This window comes from Melanotaenia boesemani, chromosome 21 (assembly GCF_017639745.1).
Source record: "Melanotaenia boesemani isolate fMelBoe1 chromosome 21, fMelBoe1.pri, whole genome shotgun sequence".
In the NCBI taxonomy this organism is placed as follows: Eukaryota; Metazoa; Chordata; class Actinopteri; order Atheriniformes; family Melanotaeniidae; genus Melanotaenia; species Melanotaenia boesemani.
The window spans coordinates 2,723,704-2,749,639 of NC_055702.1; the positions used below are offsets into that span (position 1 = coordinate 2,723,704).

Below are 25,936 nucleotides of genomic sequence, written 5' to 3' on the forward strand. Positions count from 1 at the left end.
CGTGGTTGCCATTTCTTTGTGGTTTGCTCCTTGTAGCTCTCCTCAACATCTGTTATTCTGCCCTCTGGGAGTGCAGTGCCCTCTGTATGGACTACCTTCCCTCTCTTTGTTACCTGGTGGTGTGGATCAGTGAGTTAAACTCTCTCTCACTCTTAGTGTACAGCTGGATGTCAACCATGCAGATGAGGTGACTGATGGTGGCCCATTCCTGAGTCAGTAGCCAGACTTGTTTATTAATTAACTGAGGGGGTTCGGGCCTAACAGCAGCAGGGACACAGCATCTCCTTGGTATATACTACATGTGATGGAAACTTGTGCAAAGGGCTCGAAGTTGGCCTCCAGGGTGGTCTGCCACAGCCTCATTGAGTTAGCAAAAAATCTTGTGCAGCTTCAGGCATTTCAGGATCCATGTAAGTGGCATTGAGTCAGAGGCTTTCTGGTAATGAATCCAGCGCAGGCTGGTCTGTCTAGTTTTACAGTCTTGGTGTGACAGTTCTATTAACCAGCAGCTGGTGTTTGGCTCCTCTGGTACCTTTACCAATGCCTTCCTGTGTCTCTGTCGGATCAGTATGGAACATGGTAAGCCGCTATGATACCTGACAGGAGCTTCCATGTTGTAGAGAGACAAGTTTCATGCCGATAGTTGGATGGGACTGTTCCCTTTTAAGGATCTTTAGTATCAGGACTGTCCGTGACTTGGTCAGTCATCAGGGTGGGTCCCATCCCTCAGCAGTTGATTAATTTGTGCCACTAGGTGCTCATGGAGCGAAGTTAGTGTCTTTAAACACTAAGGGGCTGAGTTATGACGAGGGCAAAACTGCTGCGCTATTTAACATTTGCTGCGCAGTTTTGCTCTGGTTATGTTTCTACGATTAGCGCCTGATCTATTAAGACTGCTCCTGTTATCATTTGCGGAGCAAACAGCAGTATTTAAATGAGGATTTAGCGGCGCTGTTGCTTCGTCATGGAGGGATCCGGAGAGCCAGGTGGACGAAAACGTAAAATGAAGTTCGAGCCAACTGAAGTCGAAATATTAGTGGAGGAGGCAAACAAAAATCTAGCTGAGCTAGAGGGGAAGAATTTAAATATCACCAGAAGGGCTGCAATATGGGAGGACATCTGCAAAAAGGTAAATGCAGTGGGACAAACAAAAAGAACTGCGGATGAAGTGAAGAGGAGGTGGCACGATCTGAGGAGGAGAACTAAAGAAAAAATAGCCCATAATAAAAGATCGGCAAATAAGACCGGCGGGGGCCCATCAGAAGAGATTCCCCTGACCAATGTTGAAGAGCAGGTTCAGCTCACCTTCTGCGAAGAGCAGATAACAGGTGTGTCGGGGTATGATACGCTGGAGCAAGATGCAGAGCAAGGTATGGGCACAAAAATAAACGAGTTTACATAATGTCAAAGGTTTTTATTGTCAAAATAAGATCGTCTCATTTTGGACATCACTCAAACTTAAATGATTTTTACAATTCAAACATATCCGTTTGTAGATTTCGTTCCAGGGGTTCAGTCGCCACCTCATTCTTCCCATCAAGCCCAGGCAAGACCACCAGCAGCAGAGCCTCGAAAACATTCTGAGGACATGGATGAAGAGCTGCTGCTGCAGCTAAATAAACAGTCTGCAGTCCTTAAAGATGGACTCTCAGCTGTTGCGCAAGAGGTGCGCGCAGTGTCTGGCGTGGCACGTTCGCTGCGGCGAGACACTCGTGCAATTGCTGTACACACCCGGCAGCTGGTCAGTGCTGTGTCAGGGCTGACAACGGCCATTAACTCTCTGACAAGAGTCGTGGACGAGGGGCTGCAAGAGCTGTCAGTTCCAGCGGCTCCAGAATGCAGCAGCCAGAGCCCGGTCAGGGGACAGAGAGAACAATTGAGACGCAGGCTGGAGGTGCGGTGCGCACTGTGCGTAATCTGCGCAGGAGAAAAATTGTAAAGAAATAAAATTAACTTCTGTTAAATCATGTGTGCTGTTCTTTATTGATTTAAAAGATGAAAAATGCTTTACTCTTACCGTTCAGGAAAAAACATTTCGAATCAGGGTGATACGCGTCTGCTGTCCTGCAACATCGGGCTGTTGAGGCCCGTGATTGTCATCCGTCTCCTGTCTCTCCTCGTCCATGGCACCATGCTCCATCCCATGACGTTTTGCAACGTTGTGGAGCATGCAACACACAATAACAATCTGGGAGACCTTCTCTGGGCTATACAAAAGTGCCCCCCCCGTGCGGTCCAGACACCGAAATCTGCTCTTTAGGATGCCGAAGGTGCGCTCCACAATGTTCCTTGTGCGCACGTGAGCTGCATTATACCGGTTCTCCCCTGCAGTGGCAGGATTGAGGACCGGTGTCAGGAGGAAGGGCTGCAGGGGGTATGCGCCATCACCTTAAAAACCGAGGATGAACAGTTACCAGATATGTCCATGTACACAATGTACAAGGGGAAATCATTATATTCACTTACCCAAAAGCCAGCCATCTCCATATTCGCCATCTCTCAGCTTTGAGAAGATGACACTGTTCCTCAGAATGAATGAATCATGTACTGACCCTGGATATTTTGCCACTACATTTGTAATGGTTCCTTTCGAGTCGCACACAACTTGCATATTCATGGAATGTGTGTGCTTACGGTTCCTATAAATATGTTCTCTGTCTGAAGGAGGGACAAGTTGCACATGCGTGCAATCTATCGCTCCAATTACCTTGAGAAAGCCGGCCATGGCATGAAAGCCAATCTTAGTGTGATTCAATTCCTCTGGTGTGCATGGGAAATGAATATACCTGCCCATCCTCCTTAACATGGCTTTTAAAACTTGAGAGAGGATGCTCGAAAGCCTACTCTGCGATATCCCAGCACTATTTGCAACTGTGCGTTGAAATGACCCAGATGCTAAAAAGTGCAATACTGCGAGCAGCTTTGTCATACAAGGGATGGCTTGACCTCTCCTTGTGACAGAATCTAGATCAGCCCTCAACTCATCCAGCAATTCTATTATTGCAATGCTGGATAGACGATAGGTCTCCACAATCCTCTCCTCAGACATTCCTAATATATTAATACGAACGGAGAAGATGCGTTCTCTTCGTCGCCTTTGGTGTCTGCGCCTTCTCCGTAAGAGTATTGCTGCAGCCATTGTGCGTGCTGTTGTGCCTACTTAGCACCTGCTTTTCAGATGCGCTATTTATATGCTCCCAGATAATTACCGCAAATTCGTTACAGGCTTTATAGATCACACTACTGCGCAAACAGCAGTATTTAATTGAAGATGTAGCAGCGCTGTTTGCTCTGTCATGTAAGGTTCTGGAGAGCAAGGAAACCGCAAACGCAAAATTAACTTTTATCCGATAGAAGTTGAGACAAATAAAGGAGACAAATAAAAATATTGCGGAAGTCGAGGAAAAAAATCTAAATGTCACCAGAAATGCTGCAATATAGTTTCATATTCAAGTTCAATTTATTTATAAGGCACACTAACAACAACCTTTAGGAACCAAGGTATTGTACATATAAAAACATGCAAGGAACAAATAAGAAATAATAAAGGTTTAAAAGCTATAAAGAAATAATAATAATAATAATAATAATAATAATAATAATAATAATAAAAGACAGGCATGATAAAGTCTTTAAACTTATCCAGCAATTCTAATATTGCAACGCTGGATCGTCTCCACAATCCTCTTCTCTGGCATTCTAAATATATTAATATAATAGAAAAAAATGCATTATCTTAGTCGCCTTTCATGGTGTCTGTGCCTCCTCCTTAAAATTATTACTGCAGCCATTGCGCGTATACTGTTGTGCCAATTAGCACCTGCTTTTCAGAAACGCTACTTTTAGAGCAAACATAAACACCGCAAACTATTTGCGGGCTACATGAATCCCACTGCTGCGCAAACCAGATTTATTTGCATAGTCTCCTCCCACTAATGTGCACTTTCTGGCCGGAACGCCCATAATGCATATGCAGTAGCTTCAGAAACGCAAAGTGGAGAGCGGCGCAGTTTTGCCAGGATAACTGACGCAGTTCCATGTTTGCGGCTTTGATAGATAAGCTTGGGCCGATTTTAGCGGAGCAAAGCCGTCTGCACCTGTTTTAGTACACGCAAAGCGTTAATAGATCAGGGCCTAAGTGTGGATCATGTTCGGGCCAGGTGCTGACCAGTTCTTACCTGAGATTCTTTGCTGGATATCTGCCACCATGATGGTAGCTGGACTTTGTCCAGGGGGGGAGCTGTGGTCCAATGTGGTATTTGAATGTGGTACATTCAAATTGTAAATATATGTATATATCTGTTTTTAGTACTTACCATATTTTTATTCTACTTTAAGTATTTTATTTATATTTATTTCCTCCTTTTGCCCTTATTCTTAATATTTTTGATATTCTTTTATTCTGATGCAAATACCATAAGGAGTAGCACCCCCTAATCTCGCTGTATGCTCTGGTTTACAATGACAATAAAGGCTTTCTGATTCTGATTCTGATTCTTTTAACCACTGTGCTTCACCGTTATGTGATGCCTCCTTCTCACATATGTTTTTCCAGTATTGTTCAGACCCCAGCCTTGGTGGGTTAGCGTGGATGGTACTACCCTGCCACTGGGAACACACTTTAGCTGGGTTAGTGGAGAACAGCTGGTTTATTTTCCTGGCCTCCATGTTTCTTGTGTATGTCCTCAGTGGTGCAGCCATTTTGGAGTCTTTGTTTGGCAGGTTCCAGGGCCTCAGGTATGATCATCTGGCTGTACCTCTTGGAAACCCTTTTTGTGGTTGTACCCTTCTGTACCTCTGACAGTTGACTAACTTCCCTCTGAGTTGCCTTGATTTTGACTTCCAACCTCCTCCTCGATGGTGCCTCCTTCTTACCCTTCATATTGATGAGGATCACTGCTGCTGTGCTGTATATCAGCTCATTGGTTTCAGTGATGGTGGCAGTAGGGATGGTTGTTATTGCTACATTCACAGCAGCTAGAAGACTTTCTGGTGCTACTTTGCTCATTCTTGCTAGCCGGTGTCGGGTTGACAGGCTCTCATCTTAGCCATGATCTTATCCTTCAGGTCAGCTGCTCTTTCACTCATCTCAATTATCATCGGTGTTTGATATCTCTGGGGGGCAGCTGATGTTAACTCCCCCTTCTGACCTATCATCCTGGCTCCCCCTTGCTGTAGCATTAGCATGTTATATCTCCTCAATCTCTAACTGTAATAGGAGCTGCTGTTTGTGGATGTTGGAACACTGAGCTACAAGTTGTATATATATTGCTCTAAGCATTGCACATGAATGTATGAAAAATCAAAGCCCATAGAAATTATGTGTGTGAAATGGTTGTAAATTTAATTAACACATAATAGTCATGATTTTCCTTTGATAATAATCGGACCATGAAAACCTGTAATCATGACATCCTTAGAGTGAAGTGAGAAGACTCTGAGCTTTAAAACTGCAGTACCAGCTTGGTTTGGTAGGAGCTGGAGCGTTGTTTAGAAGAGTAACGTCTTCAGATGTTGAAGTAGTTGCCATAGTGCAGTGATTGCTGCTCCTGTTCCTGGCTGAAGACTTGGATCAATAGATGGATTTCAGAGACAGCTGGTTAAGCTTTCAGTCCTGCAAAGATTTTCCACTTTGTCTCTGTCATCAATACATCTGATGCTTCATTTCAGAGAATATATATTCTGATAAGGAACATCTTAAATTAATGGTTAATTTATGCTGTTTATCTGCAGCCTTCACATTACAGTGATTGAAATGGATTTAATCCAATAATGAATATTTGTTTTGTTTCATCATCACATTGATATTAAATAATCAGCTCAGTCATTTTCCAGCTGCTTATTTTTCTCACTTTTCTGCAGCTGTAAAAAACGAATGAGCGTAATTAAGAGCTGCTGGTTGGACAAAACAATATTAAGTTAAAATGATCTAATTAATTTCATTAGCCATTAATCGTGTTTCTTCCGTCTTTTATCATTCAGCTCATTAAATGCAATGTGTAATAATTTTTCCATTAGTCATCTGTGAGCCAGTACATTTAAACTAAAATCATGATTACTGTTAATTAAATGAATCTTTAGACCATTTTTAATTATTTGTGATGCACAAATAAAAACAAGACCAAACAACTCAGGGATTCAGATTCTCATTTATTTTAATCAGTAATTCTTAAATGTATGGAAATATTTGGATTATTTATTAGTGTTACATGTGTAAACAGTGTTGGAGGTGAAGCAGCCTTCATTTAGTTCTTTTTTACTAAGATAAATGATTTAATGCTTCCTCCCTTCCTCTAATTGTGCTGAAAATATGTTTACGGTATGGTATGGTATGGTTTATTGTCCTTGCTGATCTTAAAAGCTGATCTGCTCATCATCAGCATCAGCAAGGACATTTAAATCCTGGTTTATAAATCTCCCTTCAGCTATAACAATTTATCCTGGTTCAGCTTCCTCACCACTACATCCTAAACCAAACTCTCCCGTTTAATAAATCAGTCCAGTCGAGGACCAGAACAGGTCTAAATAGAGGTCTCTTAGCAACATAGTAGTGATGGTGATGTTTTTAAATAATGCTGTTATCATGGATCATGGTGGATTTACCAGATAGAGTCTCTGAATAAAACTACATTTAGTGGCTGGATTGTAAACCTCCTGGATGGGATAGAAATGCCTGAAAAACGTCTGTAGATCATCTAAAGGGTAGCTATCCATCACATTTACCCCACAGAGCTACACACCATCGCCCCTGAGAAACTGGGGATAATAGATATTGTTTCGTGCTAATAATAAATTTTCCCTGAGTAGAAGCTCCAGAGGATAATAAATAAAAAATTATTACACCAACTTTCTGAGGAAACAGTCTTTTTACTTGTTTCCAACTCGGTCCTGTCCAGCCTCGTCTGTTTTACCTGCCGTATCTTTGTAGACAGAACCAGGTCACCTCCTCTCGGCTCTGATCACTTCGTCTCTGAGTGCTGGTGACTCTGACTTAAATATCTGCTCTATAAGCGGATCAGTTTTGCAGCATATGGGTTGTGTCTGACGGGACGACCGCAACTCCACTCACAACTACAGCAGTGGGGAAAACTTGTTTTCTAACATGTCGGTGAAATAAATCCTTAACGGGCCTGATCAGACATTTTTGTTCCAACTCTGACTTCAGGAAACTTAAAGTTGAGGTGATTTTCCTTCAAGCTGCAGACTGGACTAAATATATAGTTCTCAAAACAATAAAGAGAAGACTTAAACAACACATCTTACATCTTAATGAATGAATATTCCAGTTAAAAAACTTCATTACATAGTGGAAAATGATTCATTTAAAAGAAGATCATGAATCCATGGAGGTCTGGATTCCCAGTCTGATCCAGCATCTGTGGAAATTCTTCCAGATGATTCAGAATGGGGTTCAGTGGTGGGCGTGGCCTCCACCTGCCTGTATGCACCCCTTACAACATCTGGACTCCTGATGAGACCTCCTCCCAGACCTGGATCAGGACATCATTCAACCCCTGGACAGTCTGTGGTGGACGTGGCGGTATAGGATGGAACGAGACCTGATGTCCCAGAGGTACTGGACTGGATTCAGGTCCGGTGAACGAGCAGGCCAGTTCAAAGCATCGATTCGTCATGTGAGAACTGCTGACTCACTCCAGCCACACGAGGCTGAGCATTGTCCTGCATCAGAAGGAACCAGGTCCCACTGCAGTAGCATTTGGTCTGACAACGGGTCTGAGGATCTCATCCTGGTACCTAATGGCAGCCAGGGTACCTCTGGCTAGCACATGGAGGTTTGTGTGGCCCTCCAAGGACCTGCCTCCTCAGAGGTCATGCTGGGATTGCTGCAGGCAGCAGAACATTCTCCACGGTGTCTTCAGACTGTCTCACATCTGCCACATGTGCTCAATGTGAACCGGTTCTCAACCGTGAAGATCACAGGGAGCCGATGGCCGGTCCGCCTGCACGGTGTTGGGCTGTGAGCACTTGTGGACGTGGGGCCCGCTTTCCGCCCTCATGGAGTCCGTTTCTGACTGTTTGAGCAGAAACATGCACATTATTGGCTGCTGGAGGTCATCTCTGGCAGTCCTGCTCCTGTTCCTCCTTCCACAAAGGAGGAGATAGTGATCCAGCTGTCGGGTTGTTGTCCTCCTACGACCCCTCTACTAGCCTTTAAACTGGTATCTCCTCCCTGCTCTCCACACTGTGCTGGGAGACACAGCTTTGATGTTCCATCCTGGATGAGCTGCAGACATGCCTCATGTTACCTCTAGTGGTAACATAAGAAAAATCAGCAGACAGGATGAAGACAGGGAACTGGTCAGTGGCCTCCACCTGCAGGATCCTTCCTTTATAGGGCTGTTTTCTCTCTGACTCACTTCCACCTGTTGTCTGCGTCATTTGTACAACAGCAGCTGAAACTGATTCACAGTGTTTCTTCCTAACTGGACGATTGATATTCTGTCTTACATGCTAACGATAATGGTTCAGCTTTTCCTGATCGGCCATCAGCTTCATCGCTGCTGCATCAGACTGTGATGATGGTTAGCTGACTGCCTTTAAACAACACGAGGAGGAATAAAATGGATTTTTTATGTGTGTTTGTGTGCAGAAATTATTAACTGCTTCATGTGAGCTGAGAGGTTTGGCTCGTCATTATAACATGAGTGTGTGTGTGTGTGTGTGTGTGTGTTGTTAATGTATGACCTAATAAGAGACTCTTAAGGAGTCAACGTGCTCAGCTGCTGCTTTTAAAAACATTCTAAACACCTCTGAGTCACGCTGTTGAGCCACTCTCAGTGGATTAGTGATAAAAACACAGCTGATGGGAGGCACTAATGGTCTGAGGGAACCCTCCTCACCACCACCACCACCACCACCAGCACCACCACTTGACTTTATTATTTAAACATCATTAAGTTCACGAGGTGGCAAAGATGATCAGACGTGACGGAGACTGTCGGGAGGACTCTTAAGGGTTCTAAATATTTATCGTCATCTTAAACCGCCTTTAACAGCAGAGACCTGCGTGTCTGCCGGTTTTTATTCCAGGTGCTCATTAAAAAGCCGAGAAAATCGATGGAGCTCAGATCTCAACTTCCCAGCTGCTCTGACCTAGCTAAACATGAAATAAAGATTCCTTATCAGCTTCGGTGTTGTGTACATCCGAAATAAAAAAGCCTTTCTAAACATGCTGTTTGTTAAGCATCAGTGTGAAAGCAGAAAAATATTTTAGGCAGCTTCTGGTCTTCAGGTTTTTTTTTTATATAAAGCTTTACTTCTTCCTGACAATCAAACTTTATAATCGGGCTGTTTCTGCTATGCTGATTGATATCTCCACACAATGCATTCATCATAATGATAGCCAGAAGATGTTTCATGCCACACTTAATTTATTATCACTTTCTTTCTATTTTAGCCTAATTTGGCATTTTATTAACAGTTTGTATGTTGACTAGTTAGTACTCATGAAAAAACCTGGTTTTGTGCCTTTTTCATTTTTAATTAAACCTTTAAATGAACAAAAAGAAAAAAACACAACAAACAAACAAATTAATAAAGACCACAATCTGAATTTTACAACATTTTAGATTCATTGTCGATTTTCCCAACTCGCTTCTAAATTCAGCCTTAAAGTAAAGTTTATGATGGCAGTGAAGTTACTCATCTCATGTTGCTTCGTGGCATCACAGGTTGGCTGCTTAGACTCTGGTCTGGACTAGCTAACCTTTGGATCTGAGACCTCTACTAGACGATCAGTAGGATTTTAAATTCTACTCTGTGACTGACTGGAAAGCAGTGTAAAGATTTTATGACTGGTGATGTGTCCAGGTCTCTTAGTTCTGGTTAAATCTCCAGCAGCAGTCCGCTTCCCGTGATTTTTTTCATGTTTTTCTATGTTGTTTTAGTTCCGTTTTAGTTTTTCTACACCAGCCAACGACGCGCTTTTAAAGCAGATGCTTAAACTTTGCTCGTGGTCTCTGCACTGCTCTTGTCGTTCCTGGTGACTGAGGGACATGAGCTCTACAAAGGAAGCATAGTTTACACCCGCGACCAGCTGATGCTGCACAGGCCTGTGCTGCTGCCCAGAGCGAGGCCGGTCTTCCTGATGGAGCTGTGGAGGAGCCAAAGTCAGGGTAAAGAAGCGGACGTACAAGCCAGCTGTGCAAGCAGTCATAACAGGGAACTGGGAAATAAAATGAATGCGTTCCAGTTCTCTGGAAGACGTCCTGCTTGTTCCTGTCCCCAAGAAGTTGAAACCATCGAACCTCAATGACTACCATCCAGTGGCCCTCACATCGCATTAATTAAGGTGCTGGAAAGGCTGGTCTTGGCCAAGCTAAGACTGCAGGTGAAGGATCTGCTGGACCCTCTGCAGTCTGCCCACCAGCCCCATCTGAGTGCTTACGACACAGTCATCTAACTGCTGCAGAGTCCATTTGCATCTGGATGGTGGTGGCTGCTCTGTGAGAGACACATTCTTTGATTTCTCTGGTGATTTTAACCCCATCCAGCCACTGCTGCTGGGTGACAACCTGCAGGGGGATGGGGGTCCACGACTCCACGGTCTCCTGGATTACTGAATACCTGACAGGCCACAGACTCTGATTCTTGAGACGGCTCAGATCCTTCAATGTCTGCAGCAACATGTTGGAGATCTTTTATCAGCCTGTCGTCTCCAGTGAGCTTTTCTTTGCTGGTGTGTGCTGGGAAGCAGCATCGGAGCAGCAACACCAGCAGACTGAACACACTTAGAAGGAAGGCTGGAACTGTGGTGGAGAGGGGGTGCTGAACAAACTGGTTTCCATCATGGAGAACCCTGAGCATCCTCTCCAGCACACACTGGTCAGCCAGCGGAGCTCCTTCTCTACCAGAGACGCTCCGCTGGCGTACGGACAGATACAGCAAATTTCTCCCTATAACGCTGATCAATAAGTCACCTCTGGCAGACAGGAGAGCTGCTTAGACACCAGGCTCTACCTGCTGCTTCTATCCACCTGCCCTTTTATTCTACTTTTAACTTCTAGTTTTGGTTTGCATATTGTTTTTCTTACATTTGATTTTGCACATCCTTATTTAAATTAAATCACTTCTCTGCTCTGTTGATTTGTATATGTCGTACATTGATTTGTATATTTTTGTTTATTATCTGGTTTCTATCTAAGCAAATGAAAATAGACTAGATATAAAGACATTTTAAAACTGAAGCCTCACAAGAAGCATGGATCATTGATGTGCTCTGATTGGTCAGCTTCAGTGGCCTATATAATCATATAAAGGAAGTTTGAGTGTCGGCCGGAGGCCCCGGACCGCTCAGTTGGGATGGATTTAAAACTAATTTGAATACGAGAAAACCACCATTTGGTGTTCCAGCATCTCCAGCATGAAGAATCTGATCAGGATGTTTGATTTTGGCTCGTCTGTGCTGATTCGCTGCTTGGTTTGCTGATTTGTGGAATACAGCTGGTGTTTTTTGTCTGGAGTGGAAACCTGCACACACTTGTCTGATTTATGTCAGCTCTTCCATGATTCTGCAGAGTCCCGTGGAGCTTATTGGCTCATTGCTAAACTCCTGTGATGAGCTCCGACTCTTTAGAGTTTGGATTAAAAGGGGGCGTGAACTAATTAACCAAAGCAAATGGGAGTTTAATCAGCAAAAGAGCAGCGGGGGTCAGGAGAAGTTTCAACATGAGGACGGGAAGAAGGGTGAACGCCGCCCGTGCTGTGTTTAATTTGGAGGTGATTGTGTGGGTAATGATGTGGGTAAATGTGGAGGGAGACCCCCCCTCCGGGCGCTTTGACTTTGAGAAACACCCCCCTGCTGAGATTCAGCAACGTCGTGACGAACGGCCTAATGATCATTTATTGTTGTTTGTATGAAAGTGAAACAAACAACATCTGCTCATCAGAGCGTGCGCAGACCCGGCTGGGATGGATGGAGACGTGAAGCTGTTGTCATGGAGATTAGACGTCATTTTTACTGCCAGCGTGACATTTATGGCCTCCTTATCGGTGGGAAGATAAAGCAGGGGAGGGGAGATGTGACACTGAGCCCTCTGACTAGAGCTTGATATTTAGCCTGTTCCATGCTGGCAGAACTGGAGCCGCCGGCAGCTTCCTGTGTCATCCAACACAAAAAAACGCAAAATGACGCCAAAATAACTGCTTAATTTCTGGATGTAGGCAGAAAGTTTTTTAATTTTTCTGTTTCAGGGTTTTTCTTTTTTTATCTGCAACTATTCTGTCCCCATGTGATCATTTATTTTTTTTTTACTCTTTGATTTAACTTTTGGGTAATCTTCATATTTTTAGCTCTTCCTCGCTCTCTTTAGACCTGTTCACATTTGTTGTGCAGCTTCATGCTTCTCATGAACTTGTTCAAAGTTCAGTTTATTTATGATAGAAGAGAGACTGAAAGGCTGAAGATGAGAAAGAAAAGAAATTAAAGTGTTGTGTCTTAATAAAATCAGGTAAACTAGACCAGGGGTGTCTAAAGTCAGTCCTCCAGGGCCGCTGTCCTGCAGGTTTTGGATGTTTCCTGCTGCAGAACCTGAATCAGATTAATATAAGTCAGGTTTGGACAGAACTAGCTGACAAGCTGTTGAGAAGAGACATTTAATTTGAATCAGAGGTGTTGAAGCAGGAAACATTTGTTTGTTATACAGCTGTTTACAACTTGATTTTTCCTTTGTTTAAAACAAGAAAAAGACGCTGCCAGATGTAAAAATGTTTTCTCTCACTGGACAGATGCTTTAACTCCACACGTCTTTACTCATTAGAAGTTGAAGTTAATGTTTTTTTTTTAACACATGTGGACATAATTTACACAGAAATGTTCAATTTCATCTTTAGACAGTTCATAATATTCCTGTAAATAATCATGAGCAGACGTGTGTTGGATGTGCATGCTGCATCTGCAGCTTCTCTGCATCAGCGTTGCATTCCTGGTTTGTTATGCTGGCGTGTGCCGTGCATTGTGGGTAACGTAGTGTGAAGTAGGTGTAGCGGTGGCTAAATGTGGGCAGACGTCACACAATCTGATTGAGCTCACATCCAAGTTCTTAATTTGCAAATATGTTCCATTCAGTTCAACGTTCACTAATGCTGGGCGGATTGATCCAAATACAGATAGTTTACATACCAAAGCTAGTCTCAGTATGGTTCGATACCAGCGAGACGAGACTGATGTTCTTCTTACAGAGGGCTTTGGGGGCAAAATGCCAGAGAATGTGAGTTAGAGCCAACCAATAGTTTGCACTGTTGACTGTTGTTTATTATTTCATTACTTTTTCTTGTTGTTTTTTTCCATCTCGGTATACTTGTATTATTTGTGAACATTTCAGTAATGTGAGTTATGTAACAGACAGGCCTCTAAATGAGCTTGTAGATCTGTGAGGTTACCAGCCAATCCAATTTTCCACTAGCCAAAGTTTTCAGGGTAAAATAATCCAGATTAGTGCAGCCGAAAGCATTTAATACTACATTTATTTAAACAAAAATAACATTTGGTTACTTTTGAAAGCATTTCTCTTTCAGATGCACTTTGTTCAAGCAGAAGCGTGGGTGTAAATCACCAGTTTAAGATACAATATATTGATTTAGTGGCTAGCAATTCGATGTTTGATGATATTTTAAATTCAGTCACGATCTGATTTCGATTCAGTTTGATTTATGATCCACCGACTGATATGAAACGATATCACAGGTAAGTGAACACAGTCATTTCCATTAATATAAAAACTGCAAAAAGCAGCAAAAATATCATTGAACATTTTTATTTCTAAGCTCAGGTATTTATATTAAATCAATTTAAATATAATATATTATAGCAAAGACAGATGGAAAACAACGTGTCCGGGGAACTCAGGGGGATTAGAGACCATATGATCGATATATCGAAGTAGATCGATGTATTGTTACGCCCCCGTTAGTTTCAGGTCCGAACAGACTCCATGTCATCATCTCTTCCCTACTGGGGGGGTAAGTTTCAGGGGTTTTTTGTGTTCAGTCTGTCTCTTTGGAATAATTGTGAAATTTTAATTTAAATACTTTCTATCTTTATTATTTATTTTTTAATTTGCATATAGTCCAAGCATGTTTATGGTTGCTTTCTCCCATGAGTATTATTTAATAGAAACAGGCCCAGACTGGCCCTCGGGGGGAGCGGGACAATTCCCAGTGGCCTAAAGTAAATAAGTAAATAGAATTCACGATGCTCTAATCTGGTGCAGCTGATTGGACTTCCTGTTTACTGGCGTCCACCCACAGACTAAACGATTTGTTCTTGTCAGCTGTCACTAGGCTAAAATAATAATTAACAAGAGCAAAGCGCACAGAGGCGGAACAGCTGAGAGGACGATGAACGTGATGGTAAATGGAAAAAAACCTGAGGATGGGGGCAGGTTCTAGTATGTTCAGTCCCACCAGCAGCAGCAACAGACGGGTTAATACTGTGAGATACAGGTGGGGTGGCAGGTGACGAGCTGCAGGTTTAAATGTGAGCGTTACATGTTGATCACTAGTTCAGATTCTTCATGACTCTTTTTATGTGGCTGTAATAATGACCCTGGTACTACTTCCTATTATTGTTGCTGTGGTGTGTTGTAGTTCTATCTGCTATCAGCTGAAACATGAAGCTACCGGTCATTCCATATAAATGATATAAAGTAGGCCCTGTATGGGATTTCCTAGTATACATAAACTATTAATAGTATGTGCTGTGCTAAACTGACATACTTTGGCTGCTTGGTCTGTACAGAGGTCCACAGCTGTGGACATCTGTCCTTGGATCATGTTAAAAGGTGTTAAGGGTCTGGGTTAAAAGGTGTTAAGGGAACCTATTAACCTAATCAGTGTGTCAGTGTGTTTATCTGGCAGTAAATGTCACTGCTTGTTGGTTAAATGCTGATGTCTGAGCTTTTAGACAACTCCATACAAAGTGTTTGAAGATGTGTTTCTGTTTCCATGGTAATGACATGATGAGGGTAAAGAAGGGAAAATGTTGCTCTAGAATAATGAGTTTGGTGACTACATAGTCCATCCATGTGCCCGTATACTTGCGTGAGTGTGAGCATATGCATGTAGCATATGATTAGGGGTGGCCTGAGTGAGTGTGTGAGTCCCGGCCTGACTTTGTGTAGCCTGAAGAGAAATAATAACTTTATTTATAAAGCGCTTTCAAAGTGCTGTATATAGCAATTAAAAAGACATAAAACAAGAGTAAATCAGACAAATTAAGACTCCAGTAACAAAGTGAACAAGTGGGTCTTCAGCTTTGCATTAAATACTTCTACAGAACATGCCTGCCTGATGCCTTGAGGAAAACTGTTCCATAATGTTGGATGCCGGAAGGAAAAAAACGATTACCAACTTTTTTTTCTTTTTTCTTGTCTTGGGAATGTCTAAAAGACAAGTCCCCTGGAAGCGAAGAACATGCAAAGGAACATATGGTTGCACAGGGTCAGCAAAATAGGATGGTTCAGTGCCTTTTAAAACTTTATAATTGAGCAGCAGCACCTTCAAACCTGACAGGGCAGCCGATGAAGAGACGTCAATACAGGAGTAGTGTGCTCAGGTTGGGAGACGGACTGCAGCATTCTGCACCATCTCCAGGCCTCGAAGCCTGTTCTTGGGCAAACCTTATGGAAGGGCATTACAATAATCAATGTGAGAAGTTGTTGTCCTCGTCTTCATTCTTCTTCTGCATTTTTTTGTTCCCTACCTGATCCTCTTCTTCTTCTCTGGCTTGTTTCTTTCACTGGTCGTACATCAGCTATTCTGCTCAGCACTGCCCCCGTGATTTCTGGTGGTATTAATCCGTCTTCTGAGTCCAGCAATGGATTGCTAAGCTCTCTGAAAACAGACCAAATTACGCATGTAACCGGCCCAGAAAATGGACAAAACTATCTGTCTGTCTGTGTGTGTCGAGCATAAATGGGCTTTAACCCCCTTGTTCCATCGAATGCAGAAGCCGCTCTCAGGTGATGTGGTCTGATGATGATGACACGCTTCCACCAGGTGCGTTACGCAACGTTTCTGAAGCTTCCCTGAACCGCCGTGGTGCTCTGCTCCTCTAAAAATACACAGATGTTCCATTTTTGCTGCTTACTGCTTGGAAACCGCATCAATCTACAGCCAACCAGATTGTTCAGGAAGGATGTCAGTCGATGAAACGCAAAGTGGATCCGGACGATTTTAAAAATAAAACACTATGTGCAGACTTTGGATCAAGTTTTACTCTGAAACATCAACATTATGTCATAGCAGGTGGCCAGACACAAAGCCATCAGGGGAGAGATGGTCTCACATGATAGTTGATGAGAAGTTTATCTTGGAGGTGGAAAATCACACCATTTTGTATGACACCACACATCCCAACTATAAAGAAATAAAGAGCAAGCATGTGAGACTTGGGTCCAACTGGCCAAACAACTTTTGCTGGTTTATTGTTCTCTTTAAATGCCCATGAGTGAACCAACTATTGCACAATATTGTAATTCTCGCTTGATCAATTGAACTGGAGAATCCAGCCGCAGCAGAGGTGCTCTGCTCTGAAATGTTCCTGGTGTGACAAGGAGCCAGGCGGAAAGCGAACAGACGTAAGAAGAAGCAGAAACTACTAAAACTGGTTCAGGACTGTCCAACACATTATTAAAAACTGTAAGGATGGTGGGAACCATCGTCTTCCAGGAAGAAATGTGGTCAGAAAAACATCCAGAATGATGGTGATCAGTAATCACTTCAACATTTGGTGAAATCAGATGGAAGAAAAATCAGGTAGAACTCAACACCATGTTAATAGTGAAAGAACATTTCTATATGAACAATGTGAAGGAACTCAAGGGACTGAACAGCTGTGTAGCCATAAGAAAACCACTAATCAGTGAGGCTAACAGAGAAAAAGGTTTCAGGTTGCTAGGGAGCATGAAGACTAAGTCATGTGGTCTGATTAGTCCAGGTTTACCCTGTTCCAGAGTGATGGAGCTTCAGGGTAAGAAGAGAGGAGGATGAAGTGATGCAGCCATCATGTCTAGTGCTGCTGTACAAGCCTGTGGAGGTAGTCTATGATCTGGGGTTGCTGCAGTTGGTCAGGTCTAGGTTCCGGTCTAGGTTCAAGTCCAGGTTCAGCAACATTACGTGTCCAAAGAATAATGAGGTCAGCTGATACCTGAATACACTGAATGAACAGGTTATTCCATCTTCCCTGCTGGCACAGCCATATTCCAGACTGTAGCTCAGACTGTAAAAGAGTTGTTCAGGGAACAGGAGACATCATTTTCACACATGGATCAGCCACCACAGAGTCCAGACCTGAACCCCATGGAGAATCTTTGGGGTGTGCTGGAGAAGGATTGTGAGGTGGTCTGACTCTCCATCAACACAAGATCTTGAGACTTTTTCTTTTGGACAAGAAATGTATTTTCTTTGTTTCTTTTTATCTGTTTTCTGTATTTTGGCCATTTTGTTGACGTTTGTGGTTTTCAGTCTCATCAAAGTCATAAATTTTCTTTTTTTTTTTTTCTTTGCATTATGTGTTTGCTTTCTTCATGACTGCTCTGTCCCACATGGATCATCGATTGTACTTTCTTTATTGTTTTGTATATCTGTTGTCATTTAGCATCATTTAGTCCTTCTAGTCACTGCTACACCTTTTTGTGCAACAGTTCTCAGATTTAGTAAAATTGTGTAGCTTAAAAAGGAAAAAATATGAGGGAAGAGAGATCCTGAAAAGAGATGAGGGGAGACTTCTTCCCCTTAAATTGCATGTGAGTCCAACAGACTGAGACGGATATCTCCCCTTTAGCCCTCTGCTGTGAATGATAATTAAAGGAGTCGTGTTCCAGAGCTGTGCCAGTGCATGCTGGGTAGGCGATGAGGCTCCCCATCCATCACTGCTGGCATCAACATTTATCTGGTTAGCACCATTCGGGGTTCAATCCAGCCAGCTCGTTGCTGAGGAGGTCAAAGAATCAGGAGCCAAAGAGGAGATGGGAAAGTGAGAAAGAGGAGGGAGGAATTAGGATGATAAATTAAGAAAAGATTCATCCAGCTGTGATGGTGGAGGTCATCAGCTGCAGACGAAAACTGTCCACAGGCTGAATATCCAGAAAATGAGCACAAGTTTAAATTTCACACATTTTTTAAAATATAAGCTAATATTTTTATTAAAGCTGTCAAAAATAACGTGTTAATGGTGGTAACTAATTTAAGCAATTCATTGCATTAAGCCTTTAACTAATTTAATGCATGTAATGCATGCGCAGCATCCATCATAACTGCGAGACATGGAGGTGTTAGAGGCAAGATGGAAACAGATGACTGGCACTGGCACACCCGTGGGGGGGGGGGGGGGGGGGGGGGGGGGGGGGGGATAGGCTGCACACGTTTCCTCATGAGAAGGTTCAACACTTTTCCTGCTTTTTTTTTTTTTTTTTTTAACTTTCAGTAGTTTTGGACAAACATCGGTGTTTTGCTCGTCTCCATGACTGCAGCAGCCTCCTCTGCCCCCTTCCTCTCCTGTTGTGAACCATGATAGCCGTCGGTAATCAGCTGATCGGCTTTTCTCTCTAGTTGTTTGTTTATTGTTCAGCTGAGAAGGAGGAAACTCGTTTGTGGTTCACATCGTCACACTCACGTCAATCAGACTCACATCAATCAGTCTCACGTCAATCAGACTCACGTCAATCAGACTCATGTCAACCAGTCTCCTGTCAACCAGTCTCATGTCAATCAGTCTCATGTCAACCAGTCTCATGTCAATCAGACTTAAGTCAACCAGTCTCATGTCAATCAGTCTCATGTCAATCAGACTTAAGTCAACCAGTCTCATGTCAATCAGTCTCATGTCAATCAGACTCACGTCAACCAGACTCACGTCAACCAGTCTCATGTCAATCAGTATCATGTCAACCAGTCTCACGTCAATCAGTCTCATGTCAACCAGTCTCATGTCAATCAGACTCACATCAATCAGTCTCACGTCAATCAGACTCACGTCAATCAGACTCATGTCAACCAGTCTCCTGTCAACCAGTCTCATGTCAATCAGTCTCATGTCAACCAGTCTCATGTCAATCAGACTTAAGTCAACCAGTCTCCTGTCAATCAGTCTCATGTCAATCAGACTTAAGTCAACCAGTCTCATGTCAATCAGACTTAAGTCAACCAGACTCACGTCAACCAGTCTCATGTCAATCAGTCTCATGTCAATCAGTATCATGTCAATCAAACTCACGTCAATCAAACTCGCGTCAAACAGACTTTCGTCAGCAGGATTCATGTCACCATCACGTGAAGCTGAAAAAGGACACCTGCCACCTGTTTCAGTTAGATATTGTTTGCCTTCATTTCAAATTAATTTTCAGTATTAATGAGGTTTGCTAGTGAAACATCTGTAAAATCTTAGATAGTCAAGTACACATCTATGAAGATAAATAGAGTTATACTTCAGCTATGCAGGGGCAGGTCTAGAAAAGTTTTGATGGGGCCAGGCAGCGGGAGTAGTCAGGCAAAGGGGGGCACAAATGAGATATATATTTTTAAGTTCTTAAGATCTTTATTACAACTAGACTGATCATCTAATGTAAAAAAAATCTAAGAAAACCCCAAGTTAGCATTTGCTCTTTCTGTTGACGGAATACAGTAAAGAGAAGAATATTTCAGGCATGGTGATTAATCATAATTAATTCATTTGTAAGTTGGGACTAATCTGATTAAAAATTTAATAATTTGACACCGTTGTTTTTATTAATGTTCTGCAGAATTCCCTAAAACAACATGCTTACGTCCAAGTGTCTGAAACCTTCCGTGGATATAACATCTGAGACTCCATTCCGAGGGGAGGAAAAGGTGTTGTTGTCTGGCATCTCTCTCTGGTAGTTTAATATGCAGATTTTCTCTCACTGCAGGACAGGCCTTTTGTGGAGGTGGATATACGAGGTTGGGCGGACACTAAAAACAACAACTGTCTGTGATATTACTGGAAGGAAATCATATTTCAGACCTTTAATAAACTTAGATGAAAATAAATAAACCTATGAAATTGACTCAGAAATACAACACAAAGACTTCAGGGATCAGGGGACACAACCAAAGTTCTGCCTTTGTGTGAGACCCATTCATGTGGAGCTTCACTTCTACTGCAACACAGAGCCACAAAAAGCTGGACCAGAACCAAAAGCATCAACAGGACAAACAGGAAGATACGTGTTAACGTACAGCATGTACTACGCCCTAACCCTGAAAACTCCAAGACATTTTTATAAACAAAGCTGCACGTAAATCCCATTCAACATGCTGACATTATGTTCTCAGGACAGGCACAGTCATCAGATCATGAGACTAAAATGATGGAAAATTAATGTATCAATGGGTGAAAAATGAACGCAACTCTGAATGGAAATAAATGTGACATTACTATACCATCTTTAGTTATAGAGCACTTTAAAACAACAACATGGCTGACCAAAGTGCTGGACAATTAAAAAAGAGACACAAGCACAACTTTAAAAACAGATAAAACCAACTAAAACCAGATTAAAAGGAGCTAATAACAATAAAGACAACTAAAGATCACTGCCATAACCTCACTGGGTTGAAAGCCAGGGAGCAAAAGTGTTTTTAACAAGATTTAAAAAACAGTAATTGAGGAAGCCTGTCTGATGTGCTGAGGAAGTTCATTCCATAGTTTAAGACCCAGAACAAACAAAGCGCCTCAGAGTTTCTTTTGTTGCCCTGGAAACCCAACAATGTCTCAGCTGACCTGAGGAGGCGAGAGGGGATGCGTGGGCATCAAAAGATTTAAAAACAAATAAAAGAATTTAAAAATCGATTTGAAAATGGGCAGGAAGCCACTGAAGAGAGGCTGGAACTGGGGTGAAGAGCTCTGGCTTCTTTGCAAAGTGAGTTGCGATATTCCAGAAGGAAAGTAATAAATGCATTAATCACACTTTCAAGATTGGAACAGGTTTGGATAGAACAGGTTTTACTTTTGAGTGTGAAGTACTATCAGTACTGCATTTACATGTTAATCCAGCTTTAGATCAGCATCCATTTTCATATCTAAATCAGTGATAACAGGCTTTTCTGTAGAGAGCAAACGAAGAAAGGTCGACACTGCAAGTCCTGCAAAGGCTACTGGGTCTAAAGTAGAGATGGGATTTATGGCTCTTTGAAGGGAGCTGGATCTTGAGGAGCCGTTCCTTTCAAAGAGCCATTCAAAAGACTGGCTCGTTCTCACAATAGCTTACAAAATTTCACAATATATAAGAATGACAAACAATCAAAATATGTAATCTACTTTACAAGATTAAAAAAATATAGGAAAAATATAGATTAAAAAAGGATAGACCTGAGCAGTCAGTGCAAATTCTAGTAAATATTTTGGATAGAACTCACAGTATTTGTTTCCAAACAAAACTCTCTGTCCATAGATGCTTCACATGAACGGAGCGTGTTGGACATCAGACTTCTATGATGTCACAAATGTTAATTATTTTATTTTCCTTTGTACTCAACTGTACTACTTCTTATTTACTTATTTATTCATTTATTTATTCATTCAGTCATTTTTAGCTGGAAGGGGGGGTGGGCTTGGCGTGTGTGTGTATGCGTGTGTGCGTGTGGCTGTGTAAAAGTGTTTTTATTCTTATGTTTTTAATCATGTAAAGAACTTTGTGTTGCCTATGGCATGAAAAGTGCTTTACAAATAAAGTTTGATTTGATTTGATTTGATGAAGGCAGTGTCAAAAATTTGTATAAAAAAAATGGCTCACAAATGAACGGCTCACAGTTGTGAATCGGTTCCCATCGTTCATTTAAAAGAGTCGTTCAAAAGAATCGATTCGTTCATGAACGTCACATCTCTAGTCTAAAGAAAATGACTGAAAGGTTTTTTTTTTTTCTCATAAAAATGAAAAAAGGTCGTTATTCACCTCCTGATATCTGAGAGGAAGTCAAGGAGCAGCTGAACAGAAAATAAACCTGACAGAAGGTTCATCTTACACAGAAACTCAGCTCAGAAAGGTCTGATCTAAAGAGCCATTGTTTTCATGTGTTTATTATAAAGTTTATAATAAACACATGAAAAGTGTTATATCATTGTAACTTTTTTTTGTTGTTGCTCTAAATTTTAGCCAATAACATAACGGACTAAGCGGTAGATAATGAATGAACGAATGAACGAACCAACGAACGAACCAACGAACGAACCAACGAACGGACGAACCAACGAACTGTCCTGACAGTATAACATGAGACAGATAATCTGTGAAAAAAATATTTGCACTTCTCTTTCTCCTTCCATGTTATACTGTCAGGACAATTGATAGCTCAAACAAATATGTAAAAAACATATTTATTTTATAAAAGTTACCTACTTGAGCTTTAATTAAAAAGAAAAATGAAAACATTTGACAACTTGGGAAGAGGAGATTCTGGACCTTACATTGCAAGTTGACCTAAAGTTAAGGCTTAAGTTCTGTCTTACCTGAGTTCAGAAGCACCTGTTAAAAAAAATCTAAAGTGTTCTTTATGTACTTTGGGTAGTATGCAGTGCATAGGTGAGTCCAAAGACAATGTACATGGCCTGGGGCAGATTCTCAGCAGTGATCACAATATTTACCTCTAAGATGATTCCCACCGAAGTGCGAGGACTCCCACTGGAACATCACTGTACAGACGTTCCTCATCATCAGTATCCTGACAAAAGGAACACAGTATGATCACGTCAGTATGAAAACAGTGCTACACAGTGTACACAGCAGATAAGTCTGCTCTGTTTGTGTCCACCCACTGCCCAGGGCAGTAAATGCTACAGAAAATCCCTCAGGATTGTCAATCACAACATAACATTAAAAAATGAACTATGAATGTAAACAAACCTTAAAATAATACGTTTTCTATGGGATGGGAGAATGTGGGATGGGAGAAGGAAAAAAAATCAAAGTTCCTTACAAAGCAGGTCTAGAGAAAGGCGAATGGATCATCACCGAGAAAAACAGGAAGCCCCCTGAGGACGAGGCTTCTGACCTCCATCACATCTGAAGCCTGGTGTAGTGAAGGAGACAGGAGATGACACATTTAGAATAGGTCAATATTTCATCCTGAACATTATGTGTGTACACATATACTATTTATATACTGGAACCCATGCACACCCAATGTTTACCATTATTCATACAGGTAGGTATGTGAAGGCTTCATTCAAAGATCAGCTTGGAAACCTTGGTAATGTAATGGGTGGTAAGTGATTACTACAAGAATTTAGTTTAGCCAATTCAACATAATTTCAGATATGCTTCTCTAAGATAAAAAAAACAGCATAGATCACATTACCAGTATTTATTTTTTTAACATGTGATTTCTGTCATAAATATAGAATTGAAAATAAACTAACCTTTGTTTGTCGCATGTCAGCCAGCACCTGCCCTGTGAGACCTCTCTTTGCTTTAAAGATTTCCATGAGCCTGGGACTGTGATGGTCAACCACTCTGCTGAACTCCAGACACACCTAAAATATGTAAAAAAAACATGTTAATGTTCAAGTTAGTTGACAATGATGTAATTTTTTATGTATCAACCCAGACTGCACTCTTACTCTTTAATACAACGTTGAGTACTACTCTGGTGAAAATGGATAAAAATCCTTAAAGACTTGTGGCCACAAATTATTACTGTTATCATCTTTATGCAGATGCTCAAATATTCCTTTAGCTAACAAATGGACAAGTTTGATTAATTTCATGTCATACCTGTACAATAAATTCAATTCCAATTTGTCCCTATTTGTTGGCTAAAGCAACAATAAACAGTCTGCACAGAAGTGACAACAAAAATTCTTGGCCAAGCTTTTCTCAATCCAGTGTCACCAAAGGTTTTCCGTAGAATACACCATAGGAAACAAATACATAGACTCACCTGGTTTTCACTAAAGAGGTAGGCCAACGCTGACATATCTGGATGATGGCAGGCTTGTCCTTCACAACTTCATTCCTTCTTAGAGCAAATGTCAGATCTTTTGCTTGATCAGGGCTCCATTTGGAGTTTTCTTCTTCATTTCTTCTACCATGAGCTGTCGAGCATCATCTTGTCCCTCTGGAAAATCTGACTTCACCTCTCTTTGGCTTCCTGATTTTCTTGTTTGGTGGGTCTTCACAAGGAGAACGCTTTCCATGTTTACCGCCGTTCACGGTGACATCAAGGTGACCCCGCTGACCCATTTTAGTTCTGTAATTCCCCATCTGGAATTTCAAGCTGTTTTTCCAACCACTCCAGCCGGACACCGATCCTTGTTCTTTGAGACATAGGTGTACTCACACCAGTGTTAAAGCAACAGCTTCAAGTTCTGTATTTGTTGGGTATGCTTTCAGGGCATATATGGTCTCAGCGAGCCTCTCAAGGATGTCGTGTTTGAGCTCCTTTGATGGATTAAGATGTGTTCCATCCCTGAGATGGAGCAGGTTTGCTTGACGCAGTCGATATTCGACATCAACAGAGAACTTTGGTATATACATATCAAATACCTCTGGCCACTGCTATCTTTCCTGAGGGGAGTATCAGAGGATTTCGGTGTCGGCCTGGCTTGGCGTGTCACTTAGTTCTTCGTTCTTGACTGTTGGATGGGCACCTCTTCGAGAGAAAGCAATGGGATGATTCTAACAGTAGGTCGCTCAGGCAGCTCTGATATCTCTGTTAAATTGCAGAGTTCATTCTCGAAGTTAGGACCTTAAAAGGTAAAGTTATAGCTTATTTGAAGCACATCTCTAAGGGAGCCAATCAAAAGCTGTGTCAGGCTTTGTCGTCAGTTCCACCTTTCTTATGTCTGCTTCACTGATGATAACTCCCATAAGCATTCTCTGTTGCACTGCCATCTGGAGAGAAAGACAGACAATGTTCAGCACAGAATGAAACGTTTTAGAGTCACCATTAGTTTCCCACCTATTCTGTGTGCTGAAAGGGGGAAAACATCGTTAAGCTCTGACAGCAGGACCACACAATGGGTCGGCGTTATATCAGTGTAGCAAACTTCATACGACCTTAGGTGCTCATGGTACCATGCACTCATTACTCTGCATACAAACATGATTTCTGTTTGAACTGCAACAATCTGTGTGATCTGCCTAAACTCTGGGAAGCCTGAGCAAGATCCAGCAAAGACTACCATATCTGCTTTGCATGGAACTCCATCCAGACAGATCGATGATGCTACAAGAACTGCTGTTGGCTTGTGGTTTTTCTGACTGAGAACTCTTTGGATGTTCTCAGGAAAAGAGGGTATCGAGCCTGTAGTGACCTTCTGCATCTCAACTGGAGGTTTGAAAAGTAAACTTGAGTCCAAATGATAGCTAACTGCTTTCTGGTTCTTCGTGGCACATGTAAGGGCTACATTCTTGTAGTTCTGAGCATCACGGATAACATTTTTGAAAAATTTGTGTTTCCCCTCAAAGCGCATAGTCCAGACATCACAGAGTGAACCAAATGCTTTAATAAGTTGGGGATAATGCTCAATGTAGTGGTGCTTTGGTCGTAATCTAAACTCTGGGAATGTAGACCGCAGTAGTTCTCTATGTTCTGCTAACTTGCACTCCATGAAGTCAAGTGTCTCATCAGTAAACCTGGGGGCAACTACTAACTCCACAATGTCTTTGACAAGCATGAGAATTTCCCATGCCTTTTATCCTGGAGGAACATACTGACCAACAATAAATGGAAGAAGTCTAATAAGACACCAGTTTTAATGCGCATTTCCCCCAGTTGTGCCTTTTGTGAAGAAGCCGTTTGTAATAGGCTGTGGCTGGTCAGTTTTGTCAGTAAAGGTGTATGCAAAGCACCTGATGAGCTGATTTAGTGTTTTTAAATTAAAATATCCTTGGAAATGAGATCTGAAAGGCACAAAGACAACTCAACCGGGACTATGCCCTCCAGAAGATCATGCAGA

The 25,936-nt window shown here is 41.9% G+C and overlaps 2 protein-coding genes and 1 long non-coding RNA gene across 3 annotated transcripts; 1 reads left to right on the plus strand and 2 right to left on the minus strand.

Annotated features, from left to right (window-relative positions):
- Positions 1-882: 882 nt before the first annotated feature.
- LOC121632932 (myb-related transcription factor, partner of profilin-like) lies at positions 883-1,939 on the plus strand. Its single transcript, XM_041974752.1, has 2 exons — positions 883-1,370; positions 1,497-1,939. The coding sequence occupies exons 1-2, from the start codon at positions 965-967 to the stop codon at positions 1,937-1,939; spliced, it is 849 nt and encodes a 282-aa protein (XP_041830686.1). The 5' UTR covers positions 883-964.
- LOC121632558 (putative nuclease HARBI1) lies at positions 1,692-3,312 on the minus strand. Its single transcript, XM_041974159.1, has 3 exons — positions 2,467-3,312; positions 2,018-2,388; positions 1,692-1,917 (listed from the first exon to the last, which is right to left on the minus strand). Exons 1-2 carry the CDS (start codon positions 3,137-3,139, stop codon positions 2,021-2,023), a joined length of 1,041 nt encoding a protein of 346 aa, XP_041830093.1. The 5' UTR covers positions 3,140-3,312; the 3' UTR covers positions 1,692-1,917; positions 2,018-2,020.
- A 13,938-nt stretch (positions 3,313-17,250) lies between these two features.
- LOC121632722 lies at positions 17,251-23,769 on the minus strand. The gene is made up of 3 exons (XR_006008957.1): positions 23,757-23,769; positions 18,080-18,084; positions 17,251-17,393 (listed from the first exon to the last, which is right to left on the minus strand). It is a non-coding gene; the product is annotated as an uncharacterized LOC121632722 (long non-coding RNA).
- Positions 23,770-25,936: the final 2,167 nt, after the last annotated feature.